At 46.4% G+C, this 26,417-nt stretch overlaps 7 protein-coding genes across 7 annotated transcripts; 4 read left to right on the forward strand and 3 right to left on the reverse strand.

The window, feature by feature from the left end:
* Window positions 1-4,881: 4,881 nt before the first annotated feature.
* GGS22DRAFT_153035 (uncharacterized protein) lies at window positions 4,882-6,660 on the forward strand. Its single transcript, XM_047959780.1, has 3 exons — window positions 4,882-6,006; window positions 6,060-6,159; window positions 6,219-6,660. The coding sequence occupies exons 1-3, from the start codon at window positions 5,194-5,196 to the stop codon at window positions 6,281-6,283; spliced, it is 978 nt and encodes a 325-aa protein (XP_047822895.1). The 5' UTR covers window positions 4,882-5,193; the 3' UTR covers window positions 6,284-6,660.
* Window positions 6,661-7,581: 921 nt separating this feature from the next.
* GGS22DRAFT_196757 (uncharacterized protein) lies at window positions 7,582-11,288 on the reverse strand. Its single transcript, XM_047965881.1, has 4 exons — window positions 10,889-11,288; window positions 9,074-10,833; window positions 8,750-9,024; window positions 7,582-8,679 (listed from the first exon to the last, which is right to left on the reverse strand). Exons 1-4 carry the CDS (start codon window positions 11,071-11,073, stop codon window positions 7,885-7,887), a joined length of 3,015 nt encoding a protein of 1,004 aa, XP_047822896.1. The 5' UTR covers window positions 11,074-11,288; the 3' UTR covers window positions 7,582-7,884.
* A 2,831-nt stretch (window positions 11,289-14,119) lies between these two features.
* On the forward strand, window positions 14,120-15,837 carry GGS22DRAFT_66872 (uncharacterized protein). Its single transcript, XM_047967737.1, has 2 exons — window positions 14,120-14,505; window positions 14,803-15,837. The coding sequence occupies exons 1-2, from the start codon at window positions 14,406-14,408 to the stop codon at window positions 15,666-15,668; spliced, it is 966 nt and encodes a 321-aa protein (XP_047822897.1). The 5' UTR covers window positions 14,120-14,405; the 3' UTR covers window positions 15,669-15,837.
* Window positions 15,838-15,854: 17 nt separating this feature from the next.
* GGS22DRAFT_153045 (histone-fold-containing protein) lies at window positions 15,855-17,161 on the reverse strand. The gene is made up of 7 exons (XM_047959781.1): window positions 16,788-17,161; window positions 16,695-16,711; window positions 16,593-16,624; window positions 16,493-16,508; window positions 16,287-16,374; window positions 16,160-16,222; window positions 15,855-16,095 (listed from the first exon to the last, which is right to left on the reverse strand). Exons 1-7 carry the CDS (start codon window positions 16,845-16,847, stop codon window positions 16,006-16,008), a joined length of 366 nt encoding a protein of 121 aa, XP_047822898.1. The 5' UTR covers window positions 16,848-17,161; the 3' UTR covers window positions 15,855-16,005.
* Window positions 17,162-17,501: 340 nt separating this feature from the next.
* Window positions 17,502-19,545, reverse strand: GGS22DRAFT_153047 (oxidative stress survival, Svf1-like protein). Its single transcript, XM_047959782.1, has 4 exons — window positions 19,273-19,545; window positions 18,996-19,211; window positions 18,139-18,940; window positions 17,502-18,085 (listed from the first exon to the last, which is right to left on the reverse strand). Exons 1-4 carry the CDS (start codon window positions 19,293-19,295, stop codon window positions 17,969-17,971), a joined length of 1,158 nt encoding a protein of 385 aa, XP_047822899.1. The 5' UTR covers window positions 19,296-19,545; the 3' UTR covers window positions 17,502-17,968.
* Window positions 19,546-19,815: 270 nt separating this feature from the next.
* GGS22DRAFT_184643 (ribosomal protein L11) lies at window positions 19,816-20,351 on the forward strand (the record flags this gene model as incomplete). The annotated part of the gene is made up of 2 exons (XM_047964210.1): window positions 19,816-19,953; window positions 20,016-20,351. 2 exons carry the CDS (start codon window positions 19,816-19,818, stop codon window positions 20,349-20,351), a joined length of 474 nt encoding a protein of 157 aa, XP_047822900.1.
* A 2,687-nt stretch (window positions 20,352-23,038) lies between these two features.
* Window positions 23,039-26,415, forward strand: GGS22DRAFT_153049 (Pkinase-domain-containing protein). Its single transcript, XM_047959783.1, has 4 exons — window positions 23,039-23,483; window positions 23,601-23,857; window positions 24,106-25,423; window positions 25,478-26,415. Exons 1-4 carry the CDS (start codon window positions 23,435-23,437, stop codon window positions 26,053-26,055), a joined length of 2,202 nt encoding a protein of 733 aa, XP_047822901.1. The 5' UTR covers window positions 23,039-23,434; the 3' UTR covers window positions 26,056-26,415.
* The last annotated feature ends 2 nt before the right edge of the window (window positions 26,416-26,417 follow it).

A 26,417-nucleotide genomic window follows, 5' to 3' on the forward strand; every position in this document is an offset into this window, starting at 1 on the left:
ACACCACCTTGTTTTGCCTTTTCTAAACCAAAACCTTCATCAATAGGAGTCGATGGTAGACAAAAGTAGTAGTTGGGTTACAGAGGGCTAAAATATTGTATTCTAGTTGCAGTAATAAGTTTGTAAATTAAGTACTTGGCCATAATCCCGTTTATATGAGAATAACTTACATGTTACTTACATTGTACAGCTGCATATTTCTTGTCCATGGTCTGGACTGTGAGGTTTACCCCTGTCTATAGCTGTCTTCGGGATATACATTTTCAACGTTACTATGGCAGATTCGCAGATTTGTCACTGCCAGGTACCTTGCTAACCACTATTTGAATACATTCATACTACCTAGCATTAGTAAATGTGTAAACTTCCCCCGTTTCTTTCTCTTTCGGAAACACAACTTACAGGCAGGTAGTTATTGTTCTTCAACTATAATAATAATCTTTATAAGGAAAGGCGTACGATATCTCTGACGATGCACTTCTACCGTAAGAATTCCAGGGTACACTCAATAAGGCTGAATACTAACTTAAGGCTTCCTTTATCTAGCTAGATGCGATTTTACAATCTTGATTTTCGCTAATAACATTTTTCTCGCGCTTAGTAATAGGAAGTACACCTGAATGTTGTCCCATGTTCTACAACAGCAAACGGCCTAATTCAAAGCATCGTCTATAGCCCCGAAAATAATACTTAATCGAATAGCGCGCACGACACGATGTATATGCTTGATAGAAGTACTTCCCCAAGAATTCACTTCATGGAATCCGCTGGACATGAATAAAACCCCCAAGTCTATATTTTCCGTTTTCCAGTAGATAGCAAACCTCTTCATGCCTAGTCATAAGGTCAGATGCGAAGTTGACATTCCGTTAGATCCCTCCGCGGACAAAACCGCAACCTTGTAAATAAAACTCCAGACCCCGTTGTATGCCATCAGTCCCAGTCGTAGCCCTAGAGACGCCTATGCTTCCCTTGAATAAACCAGACCCGGTCCTCACATGTCTCACTGTTTTTGGAAACCCTTTTAATGATGCATCCGGTAGACCCCTTTAATTGCTCGGACCGTTTTGCCCACCGTTGCTCTCGCCAGTATCGTTCAGTCTCTCCCTCTGAACCATGACCCGCTGATTGCATATGTCGATAAACATCTCGAACTTTTCAATAATTTTGTCCTTCTCCCGCAGTTTCTCCCTCAAATCATCCAACTCCTTTTTACTTTCATCCTTAACCTTGGCCAATTCTTCTTTAGCTCGAGCAAGTTCCCTGCGGAGGTCCGATCGTATGCGTTCCTCGGGAGACGTAGCAGGTTTACTATATATCGCTGGTCGCTGTTCAGCGATACCTGCCTCAACCTTCTCTGGGTTTCTATTGATGGCAGCACGGGCATTATAAATATCCCTAGGGAGTAAAGGGACATGAGGATTCTGCTGTTGCAAAATCTCTAAAGTTTGGGTGACTCCAATACCTATAAGCGTCAATATAATATTCCGTCGCGGCTTTTAAGCTAAACTTACCAGACTCCTTAAGATTTTTGACGGCAGCCACCATCTCACTGTCTAACTTCCTCGCAGCCGGATGTAAGAGTGGGCTTTCGCTAGGACCATGATTATGATGAAGATGAGATTGATCGGGACGATAACGAATCGTCCACTGTGTTCTTTGCTCGATGGCGAAAAATCCAAATTGGCAATTACATTTGCGAGAGGATGTTTTTCGTTTCCTATGCTCAGGACTAACCCGACTTGGAGGCTTCCCAGCACGATCACAGACGAAAAGAACCTTCTTCAATCCCGGAACAGTCTTCTTCGATCGACCAATCACTACAGCATATCCTACCGACGTGCAATACGCTAGCACATGCTTGTGAACAGCATCAAGACCAGGAAAACTACCTCCCTCGGGGGGAGCGGACATCATCGCACCCATCGGTGTCCTCGGAACGAAGGGGGTCCCTTCGATGAGCTTAGGCAAAATATGACTATCCCCTTCTCCCGAGTCTGCCTGACTATCCATATCCATATCATCGTGATGCGATTCCGCGGGCGGTACGTTTGGTTCGGGCCGAGAAACTGGTGGCTGTTGGTTTTGTGGCTGCGGAGTCGGTTGAGGCTGTAATGTCGGCGGTGGCTGCTGGTGAACTTGAGGGAGCGTTTGAGGCAGCGTTTGAGGGTGCGGTTGTTGATGTGCCTGCTGGTGGACCTGCGGGTGACTTTGTGGGTGAGGTTGGTGAGGTTGGTGGGCTTGATGGTGCGGAGGATTAGGAGATATCAAGTTACTATCGTTCGGTTGGACAGGTTGGGGTGGTGGAACCTGTTGGATGGTTTGCGACTGGACGGGTTGAACTTGTTGAGGCATCGGCTGAGAGTGCGGGATTGGTACTGGCTGAGGCACCGATTGCGGGACATGTTGGACGGATTGGACAGACTGATTCATGGCCTGTTGAAGATATGCCATTGAGGAAGAAGGGCCCGGTTGAGGCTGCATCTGACGTTGCTGGCTTCCGCGTTGATGCTGTGGATGCGGGTGCGGGTGCGGATGCGGGTGATGTTGGTGCTGATGCTGCTGCTGTTGCTGTTGTTGAACCTGGCGGACGGCCTGCGCGGTAGCTTGCGCGTGCTGAGCAGCCTGAGCCGGGGTGTGGGTGTGCCTCGAGCTGCCATTTTGTAAATTCGAGAGATTTGGTATGCTAGCGACATTAGGTACCGGAGACGGAGTAGTACTCTGAAATATATGTTGCGCATAGGCGGCCTGTGGAGGTTGCTGAGGAGTATATTGAGCTGTTTGGTATGGAGACTGGTGTTGCTGCGGCGTCGGGGAAGGTTTAGGCGGCGTAGACGAATGTGAAGATTGGTATCCGCGTCTGAGTCCGTTGACCTGAAAGGTCAGGCCCGGATGGGTATGGGAGTTGGACCCGGCCTGGCCCAAGGCGGACATGACGGAGGGGAGGAAAGGAAACCGGAAGACGGGAATCGGGAAACAAAAGACTACAAACGCTATGGACCAAAATGAACAAAAGGCGAAAGGAAGATTGTCAGAGGGGACCCAGAATACAACGACAGTGAGCCTAGCACTAGCAAGCTAGAAGCTAGGATGGGCACGATGTGATGTCAACCCGTTAACCCTGGCCGGTAATGGCAGATACAATATGTAAGGTCGTTAAGATAATGTAGGGGGAGAAAATGTGGCGGGTGTGGAAATATCACGACACGGTCAACATGATAAGGCTCACCAGGCTTGCCAGGGCTTAAACAAGGGAACAAGGGAAGCTAGGGTGGGAAACGGATGGAACAGGCGAGGGTGTGGTTGAAGAGAAATCGATGTGTGTGTGGATTGGATGTGGATTTCGGGTCTCAACACAGCGCGCTCTGTTTTTTGTGTGTGTGGGAAACTCGGTGGGAAGACGGGAAGACTAGGAAGTGTGATGGAGTGTGTAAAAAGATCGATCTACCTTTTCTTGTAGAAAGTAGAAGCGCACTAAGCTAAACCAAGTTAAGTGTGTAAAGTCTTAAGGCAGGAAAAAGAAATCGAGGAAACGACGGAGGGGTTTTTCGTCGGGGGGAGGGTGAGAAATGCAACGAAATGCAACTGCCTTCGCCAAGAAAGACAGCACAACTTTGTAGCGCACCTGCTCCAGGTCCGAGGCCCCGATATGACTATGACAACTTGTTCATCTAGCTAAGAGAAAACAGTCATCACTTGTACCTTAAAATACATGATGAGTGTACACGTAAGGATCTGACCCAACACCTAAACTTCACTGGTAGGTATTTTTAAACAGCGGGTACAGTTGTACGTGGTACTTGGTGCGAGCACTGTGACCTAGCACCTAACTGAGTAGGTGCCGCTAATAGTGTTTTTTTCTTCCCTATTAATGAACGCTAGTAGTGAGCTGCGCCAATAAGATTTCGAAGTTTTGTTTTAATCCAGAGACTCGACTTAGGTAAGAGACATAAAAATACCTACGTAATGCAACGTCTACACTCCCAAGGTTGTTTCTTAAATATTAAGATGGAATAAAAATAACCTTAATAAACATTTCATGAGATTAAATATATAACACGATAATGCTTCTAAGTACGCAGTCCCTTTTCCAGAATACATTCTTTAATTCTGAAGGTTTCCAAAGGCCTACCTACCTGGAGGCAGGTACCAGCTGATGTGTCCCGTGTCTCCTCTTATGTAGGTACTAGTTTGCTACATCCACGTATCGATTTATAAAGTCCGTATGCATCGAGATCATTGGTTTTAACGGATTATTAACCCACTTGCAGTCTAAGTGTAACAGACGCGCATTACTAGGTACCTACTGCCTATGCACTCCGTTCCAGGACGTGTACATTAACCATTGCGCATGTACAGGTATAAACTGTACTGGGTATGAAGTCAAAAACGACTTGTCGATATTACTGTGAACGTGCCTAATCATGTATATGCATCTGTCTTGTGCATACCCGCATGCTACATGGAAATTTTAGGCAATAAATTTTTGAGAAAAAAAAGCAATTATCCTATCTCGCTCTATGGCTTGCTTGCTTATTTCCTCTGGGAACATCTACAATGAATATAGGTAGACATCTCTCAGCCTTATAAGATATTGATATTTATATACAGGTAGGTAGATAAATACCATCGAGGAATAACCATTAGCAGCTGCTTAAACATATCATTAACAAGCTCTTACTTGAAACTCTGCTATTTTATCATCTGAAGATTCGCTCACAGCTAAAATAATATTTCGAATTCGAGCTGAGCTTGGGCACAGTTGCACCTGCCAGTTTCCTGCTGCCTGCCTGCTTGATGCATAGTACTTGGGTACTCAGGTAAACTTTAAATTACGCACCGTACCAACTACATGTAGTACTGTAGGCACTTGACTATTGTTTGTTGTACAATACGTGCGTGGCTCAGTGGCTGGTAAAAGTGAGGCTGGCAAGTTGATCAGGTTCAATTCGAACGCCACTAATTGGGTCTCAGCTTTACTTACCTTACCTAGCAAACTAGAACCAGTATCGGAATATCAACATACTGTCTTCCGCTCAGGCCAGGCACATATGGTGTGATGTGGTCAGGTGTCGCGATTATTGACTACCAGGAAGCCTGGCTACCTTATCCCGGCTTTCATTGAGATAGAGTCATAGTCGTGTGGTCCTGTGGTCCTTGTAGCTGACGCCAACCTTCGGGCTCGCCATCATCATGGCTAAGGATGAGAACCGCAGGAAGCTTGATGATTGGAGGGTCATACAACATCGAGGCCGCCACAAAGTATTGAAGGCATCTAAAGATCCAGTCGCCCGGGCTAAGTTCATTTCTGAGATGCCGTCTCCGAGACCCGTGATACTCCACATTTCAGAGGCCGATCGAACTTCGGCCTTGGCTTCCCTTCCGGCATTCCTCTTCAGAAGCCCCGCAATAGAGCCGGATCCACGCCGAAACTCTCATCAACCTTATTACTCCTTCCTAACAAGTTTCCCGCCCGAGATACGTAATGTTATATATCAATATGCTATTGACTATCCCTCGTGCCGGAACTTATACGATTACTACTACGACCAAAGGGAGAAAGCCATATCAAAGATCGAACTACGACCACGTTCTACTAACCCTAGACTCTCACATTCTTCTAAGTTCATCCTTAGGACACCTACTATTCTGCTTCTATGCAAACAGATTACGCGAGAAGCATTAAGCCTCCTCTACCTTCAGCCCTTCGTTATCGACCGTATCCCGCCATGGATCATGGGCCACCCAGCACCTCTCTCCTTACTCAATTTCATTAGCCAGTCTACCTTGCAGAACCTTCGATTCGTGCAAATCAAGATCCCCCTCGGCGAAAATGCGTATGTCAGGAGCGGGAAGGTTTGGCTTGAATTCCTACATGATGTGTTGAATGCCTGGTCTGAACGAAATTCCCTCATCCGCCTCCAGATCATGTTCAAGATTTCCAACGTCACGGGGCGTAATTTATGGTCCTATGAACTAGAAGATTATGAAAAGCTTCTAGAGAAGGTAGGGGGTCCTTAACCAAGTAAGTCATTATATCACTACTCACAAACCCCTAGCTTAGTTATTTCGAGTTCAAGCATGGCTTGAAGCCTGGCCTGATCCGCTGGGAACATTGGGTCATTGACCTCGCATACGCCTACAAAGTTGGATTCCGAAGTAAGTCCCGAAAGTACTAAGCTTCTTCTTCGAACTCTCCAGTGACTAAAGAATAGCAGACCCTGTTGTTCGGGTTCATCCTGATCCATATATTTGGCAAGGAAGTGTCATTGAGTGGCTTTAACAAACTTTACTCGAGCATAATGGCAGATATTTAGTAGGAAGTGAGTGGAAACGGAGGACAAGTCCTGTCTACCTCTAGGTATGTCAGGCAAGAATACAAGTAGGCAGAATTTCTACGAATTTGCGGTTATGATGGCGTTTGGAGGACATATACCCAGATGTGTGCGCATGGTCTTTACGGCGAGTCCTTTTTCGAAAGATTGCCAGGTTGCAATTACAATCATAGCCTATGACCATATTAATAATTGCAGAAATTTCATAACGAATGATTAACCAACCATACAATAAGCCAGTCGTATCAACCAACCACTCGGGATCCCCACAAGATATTCTAAGCTGAATCCGCGACACCCTGGCTGCATAACCAGCGACCCAAAGATAGAGTAGAACGGCACCAAGGAAACCAAATTTGACACCCAATAATTCGAAGAGCCACCTGGGATCTAAACCAGTTCATTCGTCCCTAAACCTGAAACTCATCTCTCCCAACAGCAGGCCTCCGCCTCTATCCCCTTCCAACGCATTCTCCTATTTCTCCCGATGGCCCCCTTCACGGCACCATAAGACCCATGCTCCTCAGCCATCGTACCAGGCCTTTTTGTCCGGTTTGTCGAAGCCGTCATCAATTAGCAAATTGCCAATTATCGCGCGCGTTGTAGGGCTGGCCTCCCGATCAGATCAGATTGCCTACGTCGCTAGCGTGGTCGAGGTAGCATCGTGTCGCTCCTTCAGGAATCCATGCTTCCGTAAGGCTGACCGGAGATATATTACTTAGGGTTACGCAGTGGGGGGAGGTTAGACACAACACATACACATCAGGGGGGCTTACGTACGCAGGAACTTCTTCCTGGAGGATCCGGAAACATTTTTCTTCTCTTTCCTTTCTCTGCTTCCATTCCCTTCCAGTGGAACGGGACGCTATCCTTAGATGTCAGGATGTTACAGGTTCCCTCCCACGGCGTTGTCCGGATACCTCCCAATAGCGTAGCGTGTGCCAGGTTTCTCAGCCCTAGGTATGCAAGTATAGGTGTTCCAGGTGTTTAAGTGGTTGATTGTGTAATAAGCAGTAAATTGTCTCTCTCCCCTGCCCCCTGATCCGTAGATTCTCCCGTCCCCTATTCTAACGGGGGTAGATGGCTGGGTTTTCGATCCCATTCCTATTCGGATACTGTTCCGACTTATGGTATATTGCTCTTAGGGAGCTCTGAAGATAGCTTCCGGGATCAATGTTATCATATAGAATGAAATGCAAACAATTTCTGCTATCAAATTACCTCTAGCAAGGTGAGCAAAACATCATATAGGAAGAAGCGGACGAATGTTGTATATATCCAGACTAGCTGTAGTTATATATTTTACTCAAGGTGTCCTCCAACCCAAATCTATCTCTACTGTAAGCTTGGTGGTATCTCTAGTCTCCCACCCTAAACTCCTATCCAAGCCTCAAGAAGCGTAGAGAAGTAATAGGCTTTTTTGGAGAAGTGAAGTTGCAAAAGGCCACCGCCTAGAAAATCAAATCCAAACACCTAGCTAATGCAAAATTCCGCGTCGTATGTATTCGTGTCTTCTTCATATCCCTTTTTTGTGCTATTAATATAGTGCCTAGCTTGGTGAAGTTCTCGCCCTTTTGCTAGGCCTCCTAGACGCCTCATCTCCAACCCAATGTTTTTTCTCTATTTGGTGTTGACGTAGATTATCCTGGCGATTCTTGTATTGACTGTTGCAGCCAGGGTAGGGACACTTGTAAATAATTGGCGGCCCCGTCGCGTGCTGCATTTTCTTGTGTTTTGCCATACTGCCCTTGAACCACTGTGGGTCACCTTTCGGGCGATACCCGCAGATCTCACAACAGTCGTTCGCTTCTATTTTCTGCATCGAAGAGGATATAAGTTTGGGGCTTGCTCCAGCGCGACCTGAAGTTGAAGACTTTGGAGGGGCCCCTAGAATAATCGGTAGCGAAGCGGCGAAGGAGCTTTCGGGTGTGCCAGGGTGAGAGGCGGTTGAAGGGAACGATGCCGATGTAGTGGTCGGTTGTCGAGCATTAGGATTGATGCCTTGAAGATCAAGAGGATCAACTGCCGAGTTGAAACTACGAGTTGTTGAAAGATCTGCTTGGCTTGAAGCACTCGTGCTTAGGGGGACAAGGAAATCATCACTGCTCGGATCGTCAAAAGTTACGTGAAGGTTCTCGAGAAATTCGTTAAATGGAAACGAGCCGGACTCCTGCGTGTGTTGTGAATCGGATGAAACGCTTTGAATCAAAGTTTCTACCAGCGATACTGCCAGAACTTGATATCTTGCTCTCGTGGAATATCCCTGTTCTGCGTAGATGGGGTTGCAAAGTCCCCTGACCTGAGGAATAAATTCATCAAAGGTTTCAGAGGATTCCAACGACTTCTACCAATTTCGAGTGTCAGCCATTCGCCTTAGCCTAATGTATAAAATAGGGTAGTCCTCGGAGACTTACCTTGCCAGCTTGCAATATTGCGAGTTCAAGCTTGCGGATGGTGGTAATGTGGCCAGCACGAACCCTTCGTCCGATTTCTGTTAGTCTTGGTAACAGCGTTTTAGAGTTGGAAAATTTAAGATCCAGGCATTGAATGATATAGTCGACTGTTATTGTGAAGGGACTTTCATGTGATGAGTCTGGTTGGAAATCAACTAAGTGTGTAGACCAAAGTTCAGATGCATTGACTTCAATGGGCCTCTCTGAACTACTACTTATGACAGAATGTTCGATATCTATATCCATTAGTGGAATGATTTCTGAAAACTTGAGAGCACAACTTACCATCTAGAAAGTTCTGTCCCACCGCTACAAGAGGATCGGTGTCTATATTGATTCTTGGGCCCGTGCGATGCTCACGCTCTTTGCCTTTTCCACTAGATGAACCACGTAGAGAGATTCTTTGGGTCGAGGATTCGTTATTCGAGGTTGGTTGCCAGATAATTGTTGCAATCTGCGTGTAGTATTCGACCTGAGATGGATCAATGAAGCGTCGGTAGGAAAGTGCTTGTCGATATAGCATATCACAACGAGCTGCGAGTTCGTTTTCGTGGATCACAAGCGAGAATGCATAGATAAGGTGAACGAAGCAGATATAGTCGAGGGGGTCTGTGAGATTACTGCCCTGGAGCACATTTCGCAGGCTTGAAAGGCCACTTAATGCTATCGCTTTCGGCGACTGCATTCGAAGTCGTTCGACCAATGGATTCCCCTCAATATGTGACAACTTCGATATCGACGATGATACATGTTCTTCTAAGGCTTCCCATGATGACTGTACAAGCATCCTGGTATCAGGTCCATGACTGGTAGGCTCGGCGAGCCTAGATGACACGTTCGCGGATTTGGAGTTGGTATCCGTGAACATCATATTTACCGACGTGGCAAGTGATATCTCTGTATTCACTGATGGCATCCAGGAGTAGTTGTCCTTTGGATCAAAAGAGAAGAACAGTGGATCGGATAGGCCACGTGGTATGGGCAGAGAGTCATCACCGGGCAGTTCAGACATGTTACCGATCATATAGTCGCAATCATCTACTGGCATCTTGTCGGGAGCCTTTGATGAAGGTAAAATGTCAAAGGGAGGACAGTCCGAGCTTAATGGCGTAATTGGCGATGTCATCGCGGTATCTATGCCAGAGCACATCGTCCAAGCTCCAGAGTCACCAGAACTTGCGCTCCATGGGGTAATCGGTGATATCATTTGCGAACTACCGGTTGATCGGAGCGACGAACTTGGAGAGAGGTATTTCGAACGAGGAGCGCGTCTGCAGTGGTCAATATGCGTATTCAGGGCTAGAGAAGGTCGACGACTGCCCGAGTTTGTGGGTGTTAAATTTATGGGAGGTATAGACTCGTCTTTATTAGCATTCTGTGTTACGGGCCATGCGTGTTGTGAGAAGGTATTTAGTTGTTGAGGCGCTACGGTTCCTACAGTAGCATCGTGTTGGTCTGAAGTCATTGGGGTGTCTGTGTCGTAATTAACGGAATCGAGTTGAGCTGTCGGTAACATTTGCATCGAGTCTAACTCGTGTATCTCGTTTCCATTTAACTCGAGCTGGGGCTGAGGCTGAGGTTGCTGTCGATCTTGCTCCTGTTGTTGTTGTTGCTGCTGCTGACTGATCTCATCAAGGTCAATGACGAGAGAATCGTAGCTGGGTGGAGGCATAGAGACGTCTTCCTGGAAGTTAGATGGGGACAAGCTTCTTCGTGATCTGTTTCCAATGTTCGAAAAGAAGTTCCTCGCCAAGTTCATAATACGTTTTCGTTTAGTTGGATGGCCTAGGCAACATCGGCATTTTTCGTCGTTGAATCGTTCAACTTTCATGCAGTCGTAGCACAAATATTCACCGGTCTTGAGATGTTGGCACTTGGTTAGGTGCCTAAGCATCTTCTCATGGTCGTCGAATCGTTCTCCACACAAGACGAGAGGGCATCTTAGGCGATCGTTGGGTACCATTCGAGTAGACTTGTTTCGTTTAACAGCGGCCCATACTATGAATCTCTGTAGTGCACAATCCTCCCCGGGAGCCTCTCGAGTCCTTGGAAAGTTAGTATGCTCAGAACTATGTTGAAGTCATAGTGCTAGCTACTCACGCGCATGGCGAAGGCGTCTGTGGGTTGAATTCCGATCGTAGGCTCGATTGTGACCGCCGTCTTGGGTGGATAGAAGAAGATGCCTGAGGATCCTCTACGCGCCGCCCGACCGGCGGGTCTAAGTCAAATAGAGCATCATCAACAGAGGCCGGCTCGGTAGTGGCAAAGCTCTTTTTCGGATCCATTGCTGTAAGAGAAGTTTGGACTAGGGAATATAGACTACTAACACTTGAAGGAAATGAGAGAGGTCGGGGCACCAGTGGATCGCCACCGATCCATGACTTTATTCTGAAAGATCTAGAAAATAATCTACTACCTTGAATATGACGATGTAGGACTTTTTAGCACTGATGCAGGTGCAGGTGTACTTGTACCCTAGGACCTGAGAGGACCAGCGGTAACGACCGCGGACTAATAAGAGCAGATCCAGCCATTGGTGACCACTGGACAGGCTCCCTCCAGCATGCCCTTGTAATTACTATCGGCAGTGCGTTTAACTTACCGTTCGCGGCTCACAGGGCTGCATTAGAGTGCAAGCGATGGAGTTGGGGTCCAAAATCCGACTCGGTGAAGTACGGTACGCAGGCAACAAGGCAGAAAGGACCCCAAATTACGCCTTGTGCGAGCATATGCAATAGCCAGCTGAGTGGGAATTGCTCGCTGACTGCAGGACTCGGGCGTTGTCCAATCAGAAGCGCAGCAGGAAAAGAGACGTCTGCAAAGGGAGAGAGCTAAAGCTCCACGCTATTCGATTTTCTCGATTTTTCCAAGTTCGACTGCATAGTCGTCTTGCGACTTTGCGACTTTTGCGAAATTACTTCGCTTTCGGACGTATAGGTGCTTTTGTATCCAAAGCATAACCCGGACACGCCTTATCTACCTGAACGGAGAGAGCCCGAAGAAGAAATCGAGATCACGGCATCACAGTAGCACATCTTACCGCGAACCATTCTTGGGTGGTTTGCATTGTTTTTGTGATATGCGCAATTCTTTTCAATTTGCTCTTGTCGTGCTGTGCTTTCGGACACGCCATTGCGAAGAGCAAGCATGGAGCTGTAGTACTCGTTTGCGATGCGCAATGTCGTAATCGTAATTCCGCTAGATCAATATGAATATGGTAATTTGACATTTTACAATATCAATACATTTAGCGTTACCGTATAATGATTTGTGCTTTGGTAAACCCAGACGAATGGAAGTAAACAACGGATGCTGTGCCGTTGTGGCTTATGATGTCGTGAGAAGATCTGTCGCCTTGTAGGGCTGGAGCATGACTTTGCTGACATGGATTGCATGGGCGGCATGGGGTTGTCGGGATAAAAGTCATTTTAGGAATTTTTGGTCTTAGAAGCTTAGATCAATTTGCGGGATCAAGGACCGAGGTCCTAACCCCTGATTCCCTGTGGCTCTGAGTGGCTAGTTAGGGCTATGTGTGGCGGTGTGCTAAGTGGCTGTGCGTTGGTTGAGGAGTTCCAAGTTCTAAATTGAAATTTAGGACTTTGGATCATGTGCCCTTGATTACATAAGTAGGACTTCGGACTTGGCATCGATTCCTAGACCTTGCCTCATTTATTCGATATCGATGGATAATGACACTTCCCCGTTTCACGCAAGATCTCAGTAAAGAGAAAACTCAATCAACTTCGGACTTTTAACTGCCGACTAATAAAGGTCTTTCCAAGTTGCTAATGAAACACCAAGCTATTAATTATCATGAAGGTTGTTTCGTCGACGCGAGTATTCTTATATTCTTATTACATTATTACGCTATTACACTACCTCTTAATTTATCTTCATACCTACTCTCTTACCAATAACTTACATGTATTGACAATTGGATGATTCTACGTTTAACGTCGTTTAGATAGCAGAAGTCCTCTGCAGAGCATACCCTTAAATATCTACCGAGTCCTGATTCAGCGTAGCTTTCATTGCGTCACCGAGAGGACCAGCAAAGTCTCTCAAATCGGACTTTATGTCGCATCAATTGATACGCAACAGTACCCAAGTGCATATACTACGCAGACAGTAGACGACGCAGTATGTAATGCGGCGGATCCGTCCCTGCAATGTCTGCCATCTCATTGGGTCTCATCCGACCTATCTACTACATATGTAGTATTCCCCTCGAATGCTTTCGCAACACCAATTGCGCAATTTTACTATACACTACTTTACTGTCTCTACCTACCTAAGCTGCTAAGGTAAGTTGATTTGTTGATCAATGGCGCGCTAGGGCTCCTACGGGGGAAAAGTGGTTTTTGTTGGTCTCGAGTTAATTCGCTACCAAACATTACGCGTTCAACGTTTCAAGAGACGCAAGTCTGACCTTGTCTACTTGTCTACCTGTCTGTCTGCCTGTCTGCTTGCTACCTCGACACCCCGCGTCTGTTCCGGGGTTAGACCAGTCTCTTATCGCCTACATACGGAGATCCCATGGGATCTTATGGGATGAGATTCAACTCCCAGGCTTGTTCCACCCCACGAACAGGAGCACATGAGCCATCCCGACAACTCTCGTCAGCTTCAAATCGAACGCTGGGGAATATGTCCATTGATCTGCGTGACTAACAGGCATTCCCCATTTGACGATCTGGAGCGTGATCGACAAGATGTCGATATTCGAGACGGATGGGTCCCTAAGTTGCTAGCGGATTGGATGGCGTGGTCTACGACGACCTGCCACACACCAACCAGTCTAAAACTTAGCAAGGGATGGTCTGGACCCCCTCTAGTTTCGACAGCTTTCGTCTCAAGACGGCTGTATAACATGAGGAAAACTGCTCACGACCCATGGTTCTGGTGCGTCTATCCCACGAGGGCGGCCACCCAAGTCGACGATAATCGCTTAGACAGGATCCGGGCTTGCGACAAGCGTATAGTGGCGTTGTCTATAGTTGCTTTCCGACGATCTTATTCGTCTACGCACACTCTTATCAGATAACCACCGGGTGATCGACTGGTAACGAGCGTTCCCCGCGGGACGATGTCATCACCTGTGCTGCGGGTGCTTATAGGGAAACGGAAACGGCTCTTGGTTTATCTGCGAACTATCTTGGGACATCCCATACATCCCATATAAGCAAGCATTCCAGCCAAGACCGCACCCTTTGTCAATCATATTTCTAGCGTTTTATCCTGATTTTCTTCACATTATTCGTTCCCTTCATTCTATTCCATCCCATCCCTTTTTTTCTCCCGTAACCTCCAGTTTTATTAATTCTTTTTTTTTTCTTAAGGTTGTCGTCATCAATATAATTGAACCAACCCCCCACCATTTCCAAGCTGTCGCTTAGAGCTTGGAGCAAAAGTACCTAAGCTAGCTCTTTTAAATATTATTTTTGTTTTAATATTTTTTTCAGGGTCCAGAAGCGTCTGAGACCCTGGAGTCCCAAGCAGCCGGTAAAAATTACGACATTATTAATTGCCATACCAAGCACTTGTATTTTAACGAGAGACACCAACCGAAAAATTTAATTGTGCAGCTCAAAACTGGCTATCCACACACAACGTCAAGATGGCGCACGTGGTACGAGAGTTGGACTTGAATGCCTGCTACGGACCCGGCTCCGTCATGGACAAAATGAATGCGGTACCCGGTTTAAGAACTAGTACTGGTAAGTGGAGGATAGTATTTCCCTTATAATTGATCGATCATTAGTTTGTTCCTGGCGTTGTCGTGTGCCTTGCTCTTCTTTTGATCTTGAATTGAAAGTTCAATCTTCACCATCTCATTCCGTGGGCTTTATGAGTGACATGGTATAACTCTCATCTCACCTTCGCACCTTGATATCGCAAAAATTTGCATGCATTGGTCCAGGTGAGGAGCAAGATCCGTTATTCGATTCGGACATAAGAATGAGAAGAAATTTTCTTTCGCTTCGACAGAGCTGATCAACACCCCCCGCGAATAGCATTCTTTCTTTTCCTGCGGGCGAATCTCGTCGTAAACCCGTCTGCCATGTCGACACCAGATATGGAACCCGCGTCGTCAAATCGGCTTCCACCACCTTCTCCGTCGCCGCTCGTTACAATCGATCCGCCAAGCAATCCGGTACCGGATGATCTGCCTCCACTATCTGTTGGTATTATGGATAGCGAATCTGACAAAGTGGACGCTTTGAACTTGGTTACCGACTCGATAGCTCAGCAGCGACAATCGGCCTCATACCATTTAATCTTCCACCCATATCTATTGGCGGTCCTAGCTGTCGCGCTTGGCATCGCGTACCAATGGTCATGGCGCATAAAGCGCGACCTTGGCACGGCACTCATGTTGCATTCCGGCGTTGTCATGACCTACCTACTCGCCATCCGCTATTGCACGGGCCAGTATATTCAGGTGGCTGAGAATATGAAGTGGAATTGGATGGTATCTGAGGATAGCGAGGAAGACACCGTAATCGGCGTGCGGTTCGGGAAGGACCTGATTGGCGCCTTAGTGTTGCGACTCGAGCCGAACCCGAGCCTAGCCGGGAAGAAGCGAAGTCGAAATTCAGTGCTTAGAGGGGGCAAGGGCGTGATCCGAGCGTGGACGGTAAAGCTTAAGTACCGGAATAAGGGCGTCGGTATCGATTTGCTTCACGAAGCCGTCAAGGTGACGAGGGAGAAGTGTGGAAGGGATGCCGAAGTTGGATTCGCGAAGGAACATGCTAATAGTACCATGGTGCTACCAGAGGTTTTTAATGGGTTGTTTAGAAAAGATGAGCAAAGGGCGGCAAAGGCTCTAGAGAAGGTTCTTAGTGAATGGGAAGGCAGCAAGAGGAGACGAAAACTCTAGAGATAGAGAAGTATGATGGTAGAGGTAGAGATAGAGGAGAGGTTGACTGCATCGGCTGGTTGGCGTTTGGCGGCTACTTGTTTAACAGTGCTTGATCAATACCCCCGTTCGTTTAGAGTTCCGGTCAGAATAAATAATATACATCGTTTTCCATGAAAACGTTCAATAAAGCTACATATTCTCAAGCTATAGGGTATCATTATTATATCATGGTTAAAAATCGTGCTTCAACGTTGCAAATGTACTAGCCGCCCATATGTGTTACTCACCCCCACCCATCAGCGCCTGGTATTACATCTTCAGAATAAATAAGCAAGCAAACCAGCAATTCTAGCTACTACTTCTTCTTGGTAGCTGAGCCACGAGCCATAGTTACATCGTCAAACCCGTAAATTGGTCGACCAATACGCCTCAGGGAATGTAATACCTGCGGTATGAATTATGATTAGTTTTCTATATACACATTAGTTACCTAGATGTATAAGACTTACATCGTTGATCGTGACTGTCTTTCGTTGCCGATATTCTGTATATATAACACAATCTCTTATAACCTGTTCATGAATATTTAGCACAATTTGAATGAAAAGATAAAGCTTTATGAGAGTTATATCGTACGTGTTCAAGGCGTGCTCTTAGAGCAACGCGAACCTCGTCGTAAATCTGGGCAGATATACGCTTGACTCCTCCGCGACGAGCCAATCTTCTACATCGGAAGGTTAAAATTTACCCATCATAGTAAGATAATAATAACGTAGATGATATGACAGATTAAGACTAAAATAAAATTGAGTTGCGGGGATGTGATCCAAGTGGCAACGTACCTGATAGCAGGCTTAGCTAGACGATGAGGATTATACGTTAGCGACGTGTGAATCCTGGAACAGGAGGTTGGATATTTCTCATGACAGTCGGATTACTCACTAATTCCCTGAATGTTGTCACGAAGAATTTTGCTGCATAAACGATTAGAAGCTATGACCTTAAAAACTCATGTACTCAGGTAATACTAGGTACGCGACATACCGGTGACGCTTAATTCCCTGTGACAGGTAGCTCAAGTCAGCATGCACGTAACTGCGGATAGAGTCTAGGACATAAGAAATTAGGGTGGCATACGCCTTTCCCGCCCAATCCTTTCCCTCCTTTGCCGCCTCGGGGGAAAGCCTTTCCTGTCATGTTTGCTTCGTGGCCTCTTAGAAAGCTTCGAACTAGGTAAGTATCGATATCGAAGGCTGAAAATGAACGTGCTCAATTCTTGTGACAATGTGAACGTATGTAATGCGGCTAGGCAGACGATGGATAAGTAGTGCGAGGCGAAAGTAAGTCTGTAGGGGACGATGTGGGGGAAGTGCGAGCTGGGACCACTTGAGACGGATCAGATCCCGGGTAGCAGGGCAGCAGGGCAGCAGGGTACTACATTATTTAAGAGGCAAACGCCCCCGCATTATCGATAAGATATATCAATGTACTGTACATCCAATATCATTCCACCTCAAAAAGCATGTTGGAACCGCAACAGCGTAGTTGCCTGATTTGTTACATCAAGCAGGATTTTAAGCTTCCATAACCCGTCATCTTTACTGCATGTACCTGATAGTAGGTAACCCATGAGACATATACATACTAGCGCAAGTCGATAGCCAATCCATCCATGTCCCTTCAATGTTGGTTCTTTAAAAGTCCAGGAAACATCGGATACAGCAATCGATTTGTGTTTGAGTTAAGCGCCCGGGGGTTGCCACTAAACGCGAGATGCGACGTAGGATACATGGCCGTCTCTCTATTGCGAAATATTTGGTTGGCTGGGATTGATCGCATGCCATTTTCATGTTGGTAGATAGTTACACTCATAATATATTGATCGATCGTCAGCTACCTATGTAGCACCGGAGTAACTTACATACCCCTCCCCCTCAATCAACCCATATTGTTCTGCTAAACGTTATACTCCAAAGAACAAAGATTATATTAAAAATAGCGTTAGTAATGTAGCCTATAAAGACACTATAAGGTCTTGAACAGTGGGATTTGATTATGGCCTCACTCCTCAGGATCTCAACGAGTGATCAAATGCCTCTATGAACTCCAATGTGCCTAAGTCATCCAGGCGAAATATCCTGACTGCATGCTAGCCGAAGGTGGGTAATTATAACGCAGTCGATCCTTTCTACAAGGAAATATGCTTCAACCAAGCGTCCGTATTCTAAATGTGATGCTAGCTGCGCCCTGCCTAGCTTATCTTAGCCATTATTAGTGCTAGGCGTCTAACCTCTGCTTCATCTTAAGCCACGAGAAGCTCAGTCTGTTTCTGATATGAAGGTTGCTTCACTGAACAGGCGTCCCTCTTCTGTGATCTCTTGGTCCCCGATTTTGAGTTTGAGCACGGTAGGGATCTTGTGCTGGTGCGGGTAGAACTATAAACATAATTAGAAATCGACATCCCGACTTACTTCCTGTTTTCACTCACCTGGTATATGTACGGCTTGGTGCCGGCAGCGCCAGCAACAATCTTCTTGACAAAACCGGGGACTTCCGCCATGACGTCAATCCTATCAACCCTGTCACCGAACGAACCTTCAATAACGGCCTCAACAGCCTTCCCATCTTTCGTGGTGCCGGACCAGGTGAATTTGATCTCGGTGGGCTCGGGCCAGTCGTTCTCTGAGTCTTGCTTCGTCTTGAGGTGCTTGGCACCACAGCTGGTCCCGGCGGTAATGATCTCGCCGTCTTTGGCAATACCACCAACGTCGACTACGGTAGCACCGTACGATGGTGGCGTGGTGAACTCCATCATAATTGCGGAATAAGTCGGACCCTGGAAGTTGACAAAGTTCCACCGCGCTGCCGCGTGGTGGGGCTTCATGCCCTGGAGAGCGTGGGAATAGAACGCTTTCCCCTTGAAGTCGACAGGACCGTCCTTTGTCATGATGGTTCCTTCAGCCACAGCTCTCGGCCAAAAGGCGTGTCGCATGCTGCCCCACGGATCGGATAGATCGGTGCCAAACAAGGTCTTGCCATCCTTCCCAGCAACGAAACCCGGCGCAACCCTCGTCACTTTAAGATTGACAATGGCCTGGGGATCGTTCATCGACTTGATCGTGTACGTCGTCCCATCCTCGGACAGCTCTAAAGCGCAATCGGTGGCATAAAAGCCGGTCTTATCCTCGCTGAATTCATGATGACTCAAAGGTGTGGTGCTCCATAGGTTAGGTTTCGAAGCGTCAGCGAAAAAGATTTTTGAGTTGAACTGGCAAGTCGTGCGAATGCCGCTTCACGGAAAGTCAGCTAGAATCGAGATGCGACAGGGCGGTTAAAAACTCATACGCCACGTTGCTATAAATGACCTGGCAAAAAGCTAAGTTGCCGTTGTCCGCCGTGAAATAGAAGGTCTGTGTCTCAACGCAGGTCGAGTCCATGGCCGCCCATTTTAGGTCGGTTCTCTTCAACTCGGTATACGGCGTCGTCTTAGCATCTTCAGCGATGGACTTTATGGCCGAAGGCCCGTAGATAGGCTCTTCCGTTCCCACGACATTAGCCAAACTAGGCAAATCAGTTAGCCGGAGGCACGTGGTAATATGATCAAGAGCGATGTGTTGCTGACGTTTGCTTTGCCCAGTTGAACATGATTAAGAGGTGTAGTCTTCTAGGTTATTAATTATAGGTATCTAGGTAGGCAGGAGAGATAGATAATATAGATAAGGTTGAGAGAACAGAAGAAGTTAGATAGGTGTCATAGAAAGAAGAAAAGAGCGGTGATCCGGAATAAGTTGTAGTTGTAAGTATGGAGTTAAAGAAGTTCTTAATTAGTGCGTTCAAGCAGCGTAGTAGTAGCTCAAGCTTTCGACGTTTTTGGCGGGGTCCTCGAATCACGTTTCAATGTACATGTTTTGTACCCTGGTATACAGTATCTCGGCACCTGATAACCTTAAGGGAAACCGGGAAGGCTCGGAGTGGACAGCTGAGCTGGTGGGATGACATATTATGTGGCGCATTAAAACCGTGACAATGTGGCTGGTGCGAAATTTCTCGACATTTTGAAAAAATTGGAGATATTTGATAATAACTTAATCTTTAGATTTTCGAATATTCACGTCGACGACCAATTGCCCCCGCCTTTCACCGACCCGCGCGCAATTGCTACAACATGTCTAAGGCTCGCTCAGCTGCAGCTGGCGCTGACCAGATCGTGAAGCTTATCGTGGAAGCGGGTAAAGCTTCACCAAGTCCGCCGGTTGGTCCCGCGCTTGGAAGTAAAGGTGTGAAATCTATGGATTTCTGTAAGGTAAAGACAACCTCAGTCTCTAATGATGTGATACGCCGGGGTAGCTGACCGTGTATATCAAGGAATTCAATGCGCGAACGGCACATATACTCCCGGGAACGCCCATGCCAACCCGAGTTACGGTACGAGCAGATCGATCATTCCACTTCGATGTTCGGACACCACAAACCTCTTGGTTCCTCAAAAATGCGGCTGATTTACCGATGGGCAAGAAAGGAAAGAGAAAGGCAGCAAGCAGGCCTGGCCACGAGATAGCGGGTACGGTCACCATGAAACACGTCTACGAAATCGCGAAGGTAAAACAAACTGAGTTGCGACTCTCCGTTCTTCCTCTACGAAGTATTTGCAAATTGGTCATCACTCAAGCCAAGTCAATGGGTATTGCTGTCGTTGCGTAGACGTTGGAAAATATCGATTTGGTTGTCTTCTGCATTACCCGGGCGTTGGAGCGATTGACATCCGTGGATAGGGTTGATTGTCTATTTCGGAGCTTCCGAGGTCCTCTATGCATGAACAAGCATTAACATGTATTACCACACCTGTACGATTTTACGAATCAAACAAAGTCACCTCAACAAGCTGTGCGCTGAGGCTTCTTATGCAACGGAATTATCGGAAACTGGGTGGATTTGAAGATAGCCGAAGGTCTCAGATGCTCTCACATGCAAGCAAGATATTCGATGCTTACTCCCTTGATGAGTAGGTACCTGCATATCGCCTTTCGCCTCCTCACGAAATATTCGGTATTTTATAACGCCTTCAACTAAAGTTAGCACAATACTGATGGTTCAATATGATATATCATATACCTACCTACGATACCTAGTAGTTTTACTACGTAGCAATCAATTACCGGTTGCTTATGGCGTAGGTAGCGCTGGGCATGCTTTTGGGGTCAGAATACGGATTAAGCTATGTACATTGTGAGGGTGACATCGATGCTTCAAGACAGCTGTTCCCTGTGCTACCGGATCATGGAGCGACTTCGGTCCTCCTTATTTTGTAGTGTTTGAGTAGAATGACACCTACGAGTGAACAAGCTTAAATCGAGAAGATCCGAAGGAGGGTTCGCTGATTGCCGGTTGGTCCCCATCATGGAAGCATTGGTAATAGGTAATATTTATCCCATGTAGTTGTGCTAGTACTCGCGTATATATGTTGGTAGGACGGATCGTAGAAATCATGAACGTTATTTACACTACATACATACCTAGTATTATGCTGTTATTTATATACTTCTATCAGCCTGAGAAGCTCTTTTCGGAATAGAACTCGGCTTCGAAATATATTCTGGAATGCCCGTTGTTCTAGAACTACGTGGGTCACGACCCGATATTTTGTAATAAAATGCTACTCTCCAGGTAAACATGGACGCAAGGATCCATTGCTATCGACTTTGCCGCCTGCACTTCGCGCAAGATGTTGCATAAATAAGTAGAATTAAGCGGCACAGGTGAGATCCCGTATCCGTGCCAATGTTTAAGCATTTTCTATCATCAGTACCTTGGCAGAATGGAGTCAGAAAAGACCGCCCATGTGCTAATCCTACTGTATTGGACTGTGCATGTCAGTATCCCTTGCTATGCTTATATTGGCAACTCATACTTAATATACTCATCATAATTGGTAGAAAATGCCTGTTGTGTAACAAAGGGGATAGTTTTAGTGACAGTGCAAATAGTAAGATTAGCACATGGGACACTTTTTCTGACTCCATTCTGCTTGGTTAGCATTCACGTTTTTTTTTTTGGCTAGTATGTAAATAACCAAATATTTAAATGTGGACTTGAACTGCTTCGTCGATTTATGGAGCCTGTGATCGTAACCCCAAAAATTGCCGGTTGAACAGATGTTTCGAAAGGATTCGCCTTCGGATTTTCTGAAGCTTTGATAGATCACAGAAACTGTATTGGATAGAACCCAGAGCTATGGGTTTGCTAGGTTGGTTATTGGTTGAAGCTCTGTGGGAGAATAAATCTTGGCCCTGATAATGCATGGCAGATCACAGACCCCGCCGGCAGACGGGTTGCTGCAAGCTAATCAAATTCAGGCACACCTTATGACTCCGTTTATTTTCATTGGGCACATCTGGTACGTCCCATGCAGGTCGATGTTTAAAGTCTCAGGACAAACTGGCTGGTTTGTATGGTTCTCGATCCACGGAGGAAGTATTAAATATTGTCGAACGTTGAATAGGAAGAAGAAGTTAAAGACATTGTCGATCCGGGTCAACTAGCTGCTAGAGTTTTCTTTTTTACAAACTACCTAAAAGTACTTCCAAGGTTATGAGCGGGATGGCCGGGATAGCGGGATTGGCGTTCTTGCATTTCTTAGGTCCAGTCCAGGCCATTTCTGGTTGGTGTTTGTTACCCAATCCCGTCTCCACACTAATCATTGATGTACCAAAGTATCCTTCAAACGTTGCACTGGGAACACAGGGGATACAGGGGACACAGGGACTGGATTGAAAGGACGCAAAATCGAAAACGGGCTGAAAACGGGTTGAAATCTTGGTCCCCCACCAACAGGGTCTCAAGACAGACCCACATGGATGACCCATGTTGGCCATGCCCAGCCAGCCAGCCAGCCTTTTCCCAATGACTTGAAGTTCTCTGCTTCTTCAATCTTCTTTCAACCAACGCGGAACAGCCTCTGGGTGGTGCACCTCCGGGTAAAGCGCCGAGGTAAAAAGATCTTACCTAAAGCTTAGGTTACATACTTGTACCAATGTAGTATCTATGTATCTGCCTCAAAATTCGAATTCGTCACCCGTTCAATATCATTCGCAACTTACATTTAGGTATGTAGTCCGGCCGTATCGGCTTTTTAAATGCTTACCTACTTGGTAGGTAGGTATTTTTTTTTAATTGTATGGTGACTTTTATTATGTGATGAACCTATATTGCCTTTTTCAATATTTCAAATCTTGTCGTACTGGTTGTCTTTTCGTCACATTGTTAATCTTGTATTTTAAGATAATGTCTATCAATGTTAGGTACATATATGCTGGAGGTACTGCCTATGTAGAATATTACAGCGCAAAGAAAAAAAAGTAGGGGTAAAAAAGAAGATGAAAGGGTACTAAATACCTTGTACGTCCATGTCAATAGGTAGGCGTTTTTGCGGGCAGCAACGGAAAGAACTACCTTCGTCGTACATCCCATCCCATCCCCATCCTATGTACTTAGAACACTTGAGAGCCCCACCATGATGGGCATAAGTCAGGACTCCCACAAGTTTTCAGAGAGATCTTTTTAGTTAGACATTTACCAAAGTCTGGCACATCATATTATCATCACCTCTTATTCTTCTTTTTTCTCTCTCTTCTCCTTTTCTTTTCCTTACCAAACATCATTCTTGGGGGCCATCCCTCGGCCCAGATTTTTCACAGACCTTTTATTTTTTTCGTACTGTAAAGCTTTTAATTTGAACCCATCCTTATCTAAAGTGTATCCCATAGTCTTTGGGTACCTGGATTGCCATGACAACCCCGATCGACGCAGTCAACCGTAGACTGGAGCAGCCGCAAGGTATTTTTTAAGATCTTCTCTCTTTGTCAAGCACGACCGTCGCTGTTTCCTACTATCTCGTGCCCAATGCCAATATTGGAAATTGGTTACTAACTATTCCTATTTTCAACGTCATAGGCAGCTCCAACAATATAGCCGAACGTACCGATGCCGCTGCGAAACATTCAGAGCGTGCGCCAGCTGTACGCTTCTCATCCGTAGTTGACGAGATCGACCCTCCTATTGCAGTGTTTGGTACTCCGGAATACCGGAGAGATAGCATAGCCAACCCCGACCTAATAAAGGCTTTGACCAACTCGATCCACGGCGCTCAGCTTCAGGAGCAACGGCTGCAAAATTATTCGTTTGATCCAGTTTCGCTTCCTCCTAGTAGGGTATGCCTGTTTTCTATAGATTACCTAGGTAGTCGTCTACGAAATCCTATTCCCTCTCTTCTTGGATTGCGAAACACAAACCGCAAGTTCATTGTCGTTAATTGCTTTGTCTCATTTGTTTTCCGGTGTTATGAAATGAGTATTACTTTGATTGATACATATTCTTACCAGCAATAATGCTTTATTTGGCATATCCAAATTTAACTATCAACATTTCATATAAGGTAGCTAACAGCAGACGTTTTTAGGTGGCGTCCAACGAGACTACGCCTGGCGCAACTCCTCAGCACAGCCATAGCCCCATGAGCCATCCTTCGCCCCGATTGAGCCCTAAAGCTCCCGAGCTGGTATCACCACCACTAACGCCAGCCGGGACTTCCGGGGCAGATTCCTCTACTAAGAGCGCAAAGTCGGTCCGAATTTTAAGTTCCGATGGAGGCTTTGATTCGCAGGCCATAACACCGCAAGCTTCAGGGCAAGATTCGAGGCCTGTTTCACCACGAGTGGGTCTACCTCATCGACCTGCATCCACTGACAACATATCACAACGTTCGACCGCGGTTGACGACCAAGATGGCGGTGCTCGTTCGCATCGGAAGGGCATGTTCAGTATTGGGGGCCAATCCCTACCTGTATCTAGAGAATCCAGTCCATCGAGGAATGCCGCATCTCAATACTACTCTCGACCTTTTACGCCTCAGGGAGATGCCAACGATCCATATGCCGCAAGCAAACGGCCGATGCAGAGCAAGGCTGGCGGGAATATCGACCAGAGATTTGTCTTCTCTAGAAAGAAGGGTCGCAGCTCTCCCTCCTCTTCTACGACCAACTTGACAAAGACCGATAGGCAAGAAAAGCGACTCTCTGGTCTCTTCGCGAACAAGAATAAATCCGGCGAACTCCATCCGACGGGCACTGGGTCTACTACACACAGTACCCATGGATCCATGTCGGATCTGAAAAGATTTTTCAAGGTCGGAGTTGGTCACAAGTCGAAGAAATCAATATCCCCGTCTCCTTTAGGCTCTCGACAATCTCATCAAGTTCCCTTTGCCGATGACCATGGCTTAACATCCAAGTATGGGAAGCTTGGCCGAGTACTTGGTTCCGGCGCTGGAGGCTCTGTTAAACTCATGAAAAGGACAGAGGACAATACCGTTTTTGCAGTGAAGGAGTTTCGCCCCCGGCATTCGTACGAGACCGAGAAAGAATATGTCAAAAAATTGACGGCCGAGTTCTGTATCGGATCCGCCCTACATCACGGCAACATCATCGAGACATTGGATATCGTGCAAGAAAAGGGGAAGTGGTATGAAGTTATGGAATACGCTCCTTTTGACCTATTCGCCATAGTCATGACAGGGAAGATGTCAAAGCCGGAGATTACCTGCTGCTTCCTCCAAATACTTAGCGGTGTAACCTATCTTCATAGTTCCGGCCTCGCTCACCGAGATTTGAAGTTGGACAATGTCGTCGTTAGCCAGCATGGTATTATGAAGATCATAGATTTTGGCAGCGCCCATGTGTTCAGATATCCTTTCGAGTCAGAACTGGTATTGGCTTCTGGTAAGTTTGGTATCGTAGCGAAAACGGATATGTACATCTCTAACAGATTATTAGGTGTTGTTGGCTCTGATCCGTACCTTGCTCCGGAAGTTTACGATGAGCGCAAGTACGATCCTCAGGCTGTGGATATTTGGTCTCTAGCTATCATCTTTTGCTGCATGTCGCTCCGGAGGTTCCCTTGGAAAGTTCCACGATTGTCAGATAATTCATACAAGCTATTCGCAGCAGACCCATCCCCCGGCCACGATCCCAAGAAGCTGATTCTTCCTTCGAGATCAACGAACGACCTCTCGAGCATTCCACAACGTGACATATTTACGGAAGAATCGAAGCAGCAAAAACCCAAGGGCACTGAGTCATCTACGACTGGAGGCGGCGATGGCAATGCTCAGGAAAAGAAAGAAGTCATTAGAGGACCGTGGCGTCTATTGCGATTGCTTCCCAGAGAGAGTAGGCACATCATTGGGCGCATGCTAACAATAGACCCAAAGAAACGGGTTCAAATGGCGGAAATTCTGGACGAACCTTGGGTATCGGACACGGTCATTTGCAGGCAGGTCGGCCACGGACAAGTCATTCATGCAGAGGATCACACACATGTTCTTGAACCTCCCGCACCACCTAGCAAGTAGGGGCGTGTAGAGGAGCGGGTGGGTGTTCAATAGTGTATTTGGATCATAGGAGGGGGGAAGGGACAGTCTTCCTCGGAGTTTGTGGAGTTTGGCATTTTCTCAAATCATATTATCTTCATCGGCATAGTGGGAGGGGGAAAGGGGGCCAACGCAGAAGGGTGCAAACCGTACAGGTTCATAGCGGATATAGATTAGAGTATATGCGACTGTGTATAGAGAGATTCAGGTAGATTTATTGCCCCCCCTTTTACGGCTGTACCGTTGTCACTACCGGCGGTCTGTCTACTAATGCGATGTATTTCGATTCTATGTATTTATTGAGGTTGGTATAATTTGAAACACTTCGATAATACCGCAATATC

The sequence above is a fragment of the Annulohypoxylon maeteangense genome (assembly GCF_022496945.1).
Source record: "Annulohypoxylon maeteangense strain CBS 123835 unplaced genomic scaffold GGS22scaffold_2, whole genome shotgun sequence".
Taxonomy (NCBI): domain Eukaryota; kingdom Fungi; phylum Ascomycota; class Sordariomycetes; order Xylariales; family Hypoxylaceae; genus Annulohypoxylon; species Annulohypoxylon maeteangense.

Excerpts from the sequence above, each read along its gene's own strand:
- GGS22DRAFT_66872 (XM_047967737.1), top strand. The coding sequence starts at position 14,406 with ATGGCGCACGTGGTACGAGAGTTGGACTTGAATGCCTGCTACGGACCC. Across the intron at positions 14,506-14,802 it reads CGGTTTAAGAACTAGTACTG|CATTCTTTCTTTTCCTGCGG; the intron begins GTAAGTGGAGGA and ends CCCCGCGAATAG.
- GGS22DRAFT_196757 (XM_047965881.1), bottom strand. The coding sequence starts at position 11,073 with ATGGATCCGAAAAAGAGCTTTGCCACTACCGAGCCGGCCTCTGTTGAT. Across the intron at positions 10,834-10,888 it reads CAGACGCCTTCGCCATGCGC|GACTCGAGAGGCTCCCGGGG; the intron begins GTGAGTAGCTAG and ends TAACTTTCCAAG. Across the intron at positions 9,025-9,073 it reads GGGACAGAACTTTCTAGATG|ATATCGAACATTCTGTCATA; the intron begins GTAAGTTGTGCT and ends TAATGGATATAG.
- GGS22DRAFT_153035 (XM_047959780.1), top strand. The coding sequence starts at position 5,194 with ATGGCTAAGGATGAGAACCGCAGGAAGCTTGATGATTGGAGGGTCATA. Across the intron at positions 6,007-6,059 it reads ATGAAAAGCTTCTAGAGAAG|CTTAGTTATTTCGAGTTCAA; the intron begins GTAGGGGGTCCT and ends ACAAACCCCTAG. Across the intron at positions 6,160-6,218 it reads CTACAAAGTTGGATTCCGAA|ACCCTGTTGTTCGGGTTCAT; the intron begins GTAAGTCCCGAA and ends AAAGAATAGCAG.
- GGS22DRAFT_153047 (XM_047959782.1), bottom strand. The coding sequence starts at position 19,295 with ATGTTCAACTGGGCAAAGCAAAC. Across the intron at positions 19,212-19,272 it reads TTCAACTGGGCAAAGCAAAC|TTTGGCTAATGTCGTGGGAA; the intron begins GTCAGCAACACA and ends TGATTTGCCTAG. Across the intron at positions 18,941-18,995 it reads GTCATTTATAGCAACGTGGC|CGGCATTCGCACGACTTGCC; the intron begins GTATGAGTTTTT and ends CTTTCCGTGAAG.
- GGS22DRAFT_153045 (XM_047959781.1), bottom strand. The coding sequence starts at position 16,847 with ATGACAGGAAAGGCTTTCCCCCGAGGCGGCAAAGGAGGGAAAGGATTG. Across the intron at positions 16,223-16,286 it reads TAAGAGCACGCCTTGAACAC|GTTATAAGAGATTGTGTTAT; the intron begins GTACGATATAAC and ends ATTCATGAACAG. Across the intron at positions 16,096-16,159 it reads AGACAGTCACGATCAACGAT|GTATTACATTCCCTGAGGCG; the intron begins GTAAGTCTTATA and ends TTCATACCGCAG.
- GGS22DRAFT_153049 (XM_047959783.1), top strand. The coding sequence starts at position 23,435 with ATGACAACCCCGATCGACGCAGTCAACCGTAGACTGGAGCAGCCGCAA. Across the intron at positions 23,484-23,600 it reads TAGACTGGAGCAGCCGCAAG|GCAGCTCCAACAATATAGCC; the intron begins GTATTTTTTAAG and ends TCAACGTCATAG. Across the intron at positions 25,424-25,477 it reads AGAACTGGTATTGGCTTCTG|GTGTTGTTGGCTCTGATCCG; the intron begins GTAAGTTTGGTA and ends ACAGATTATTAG.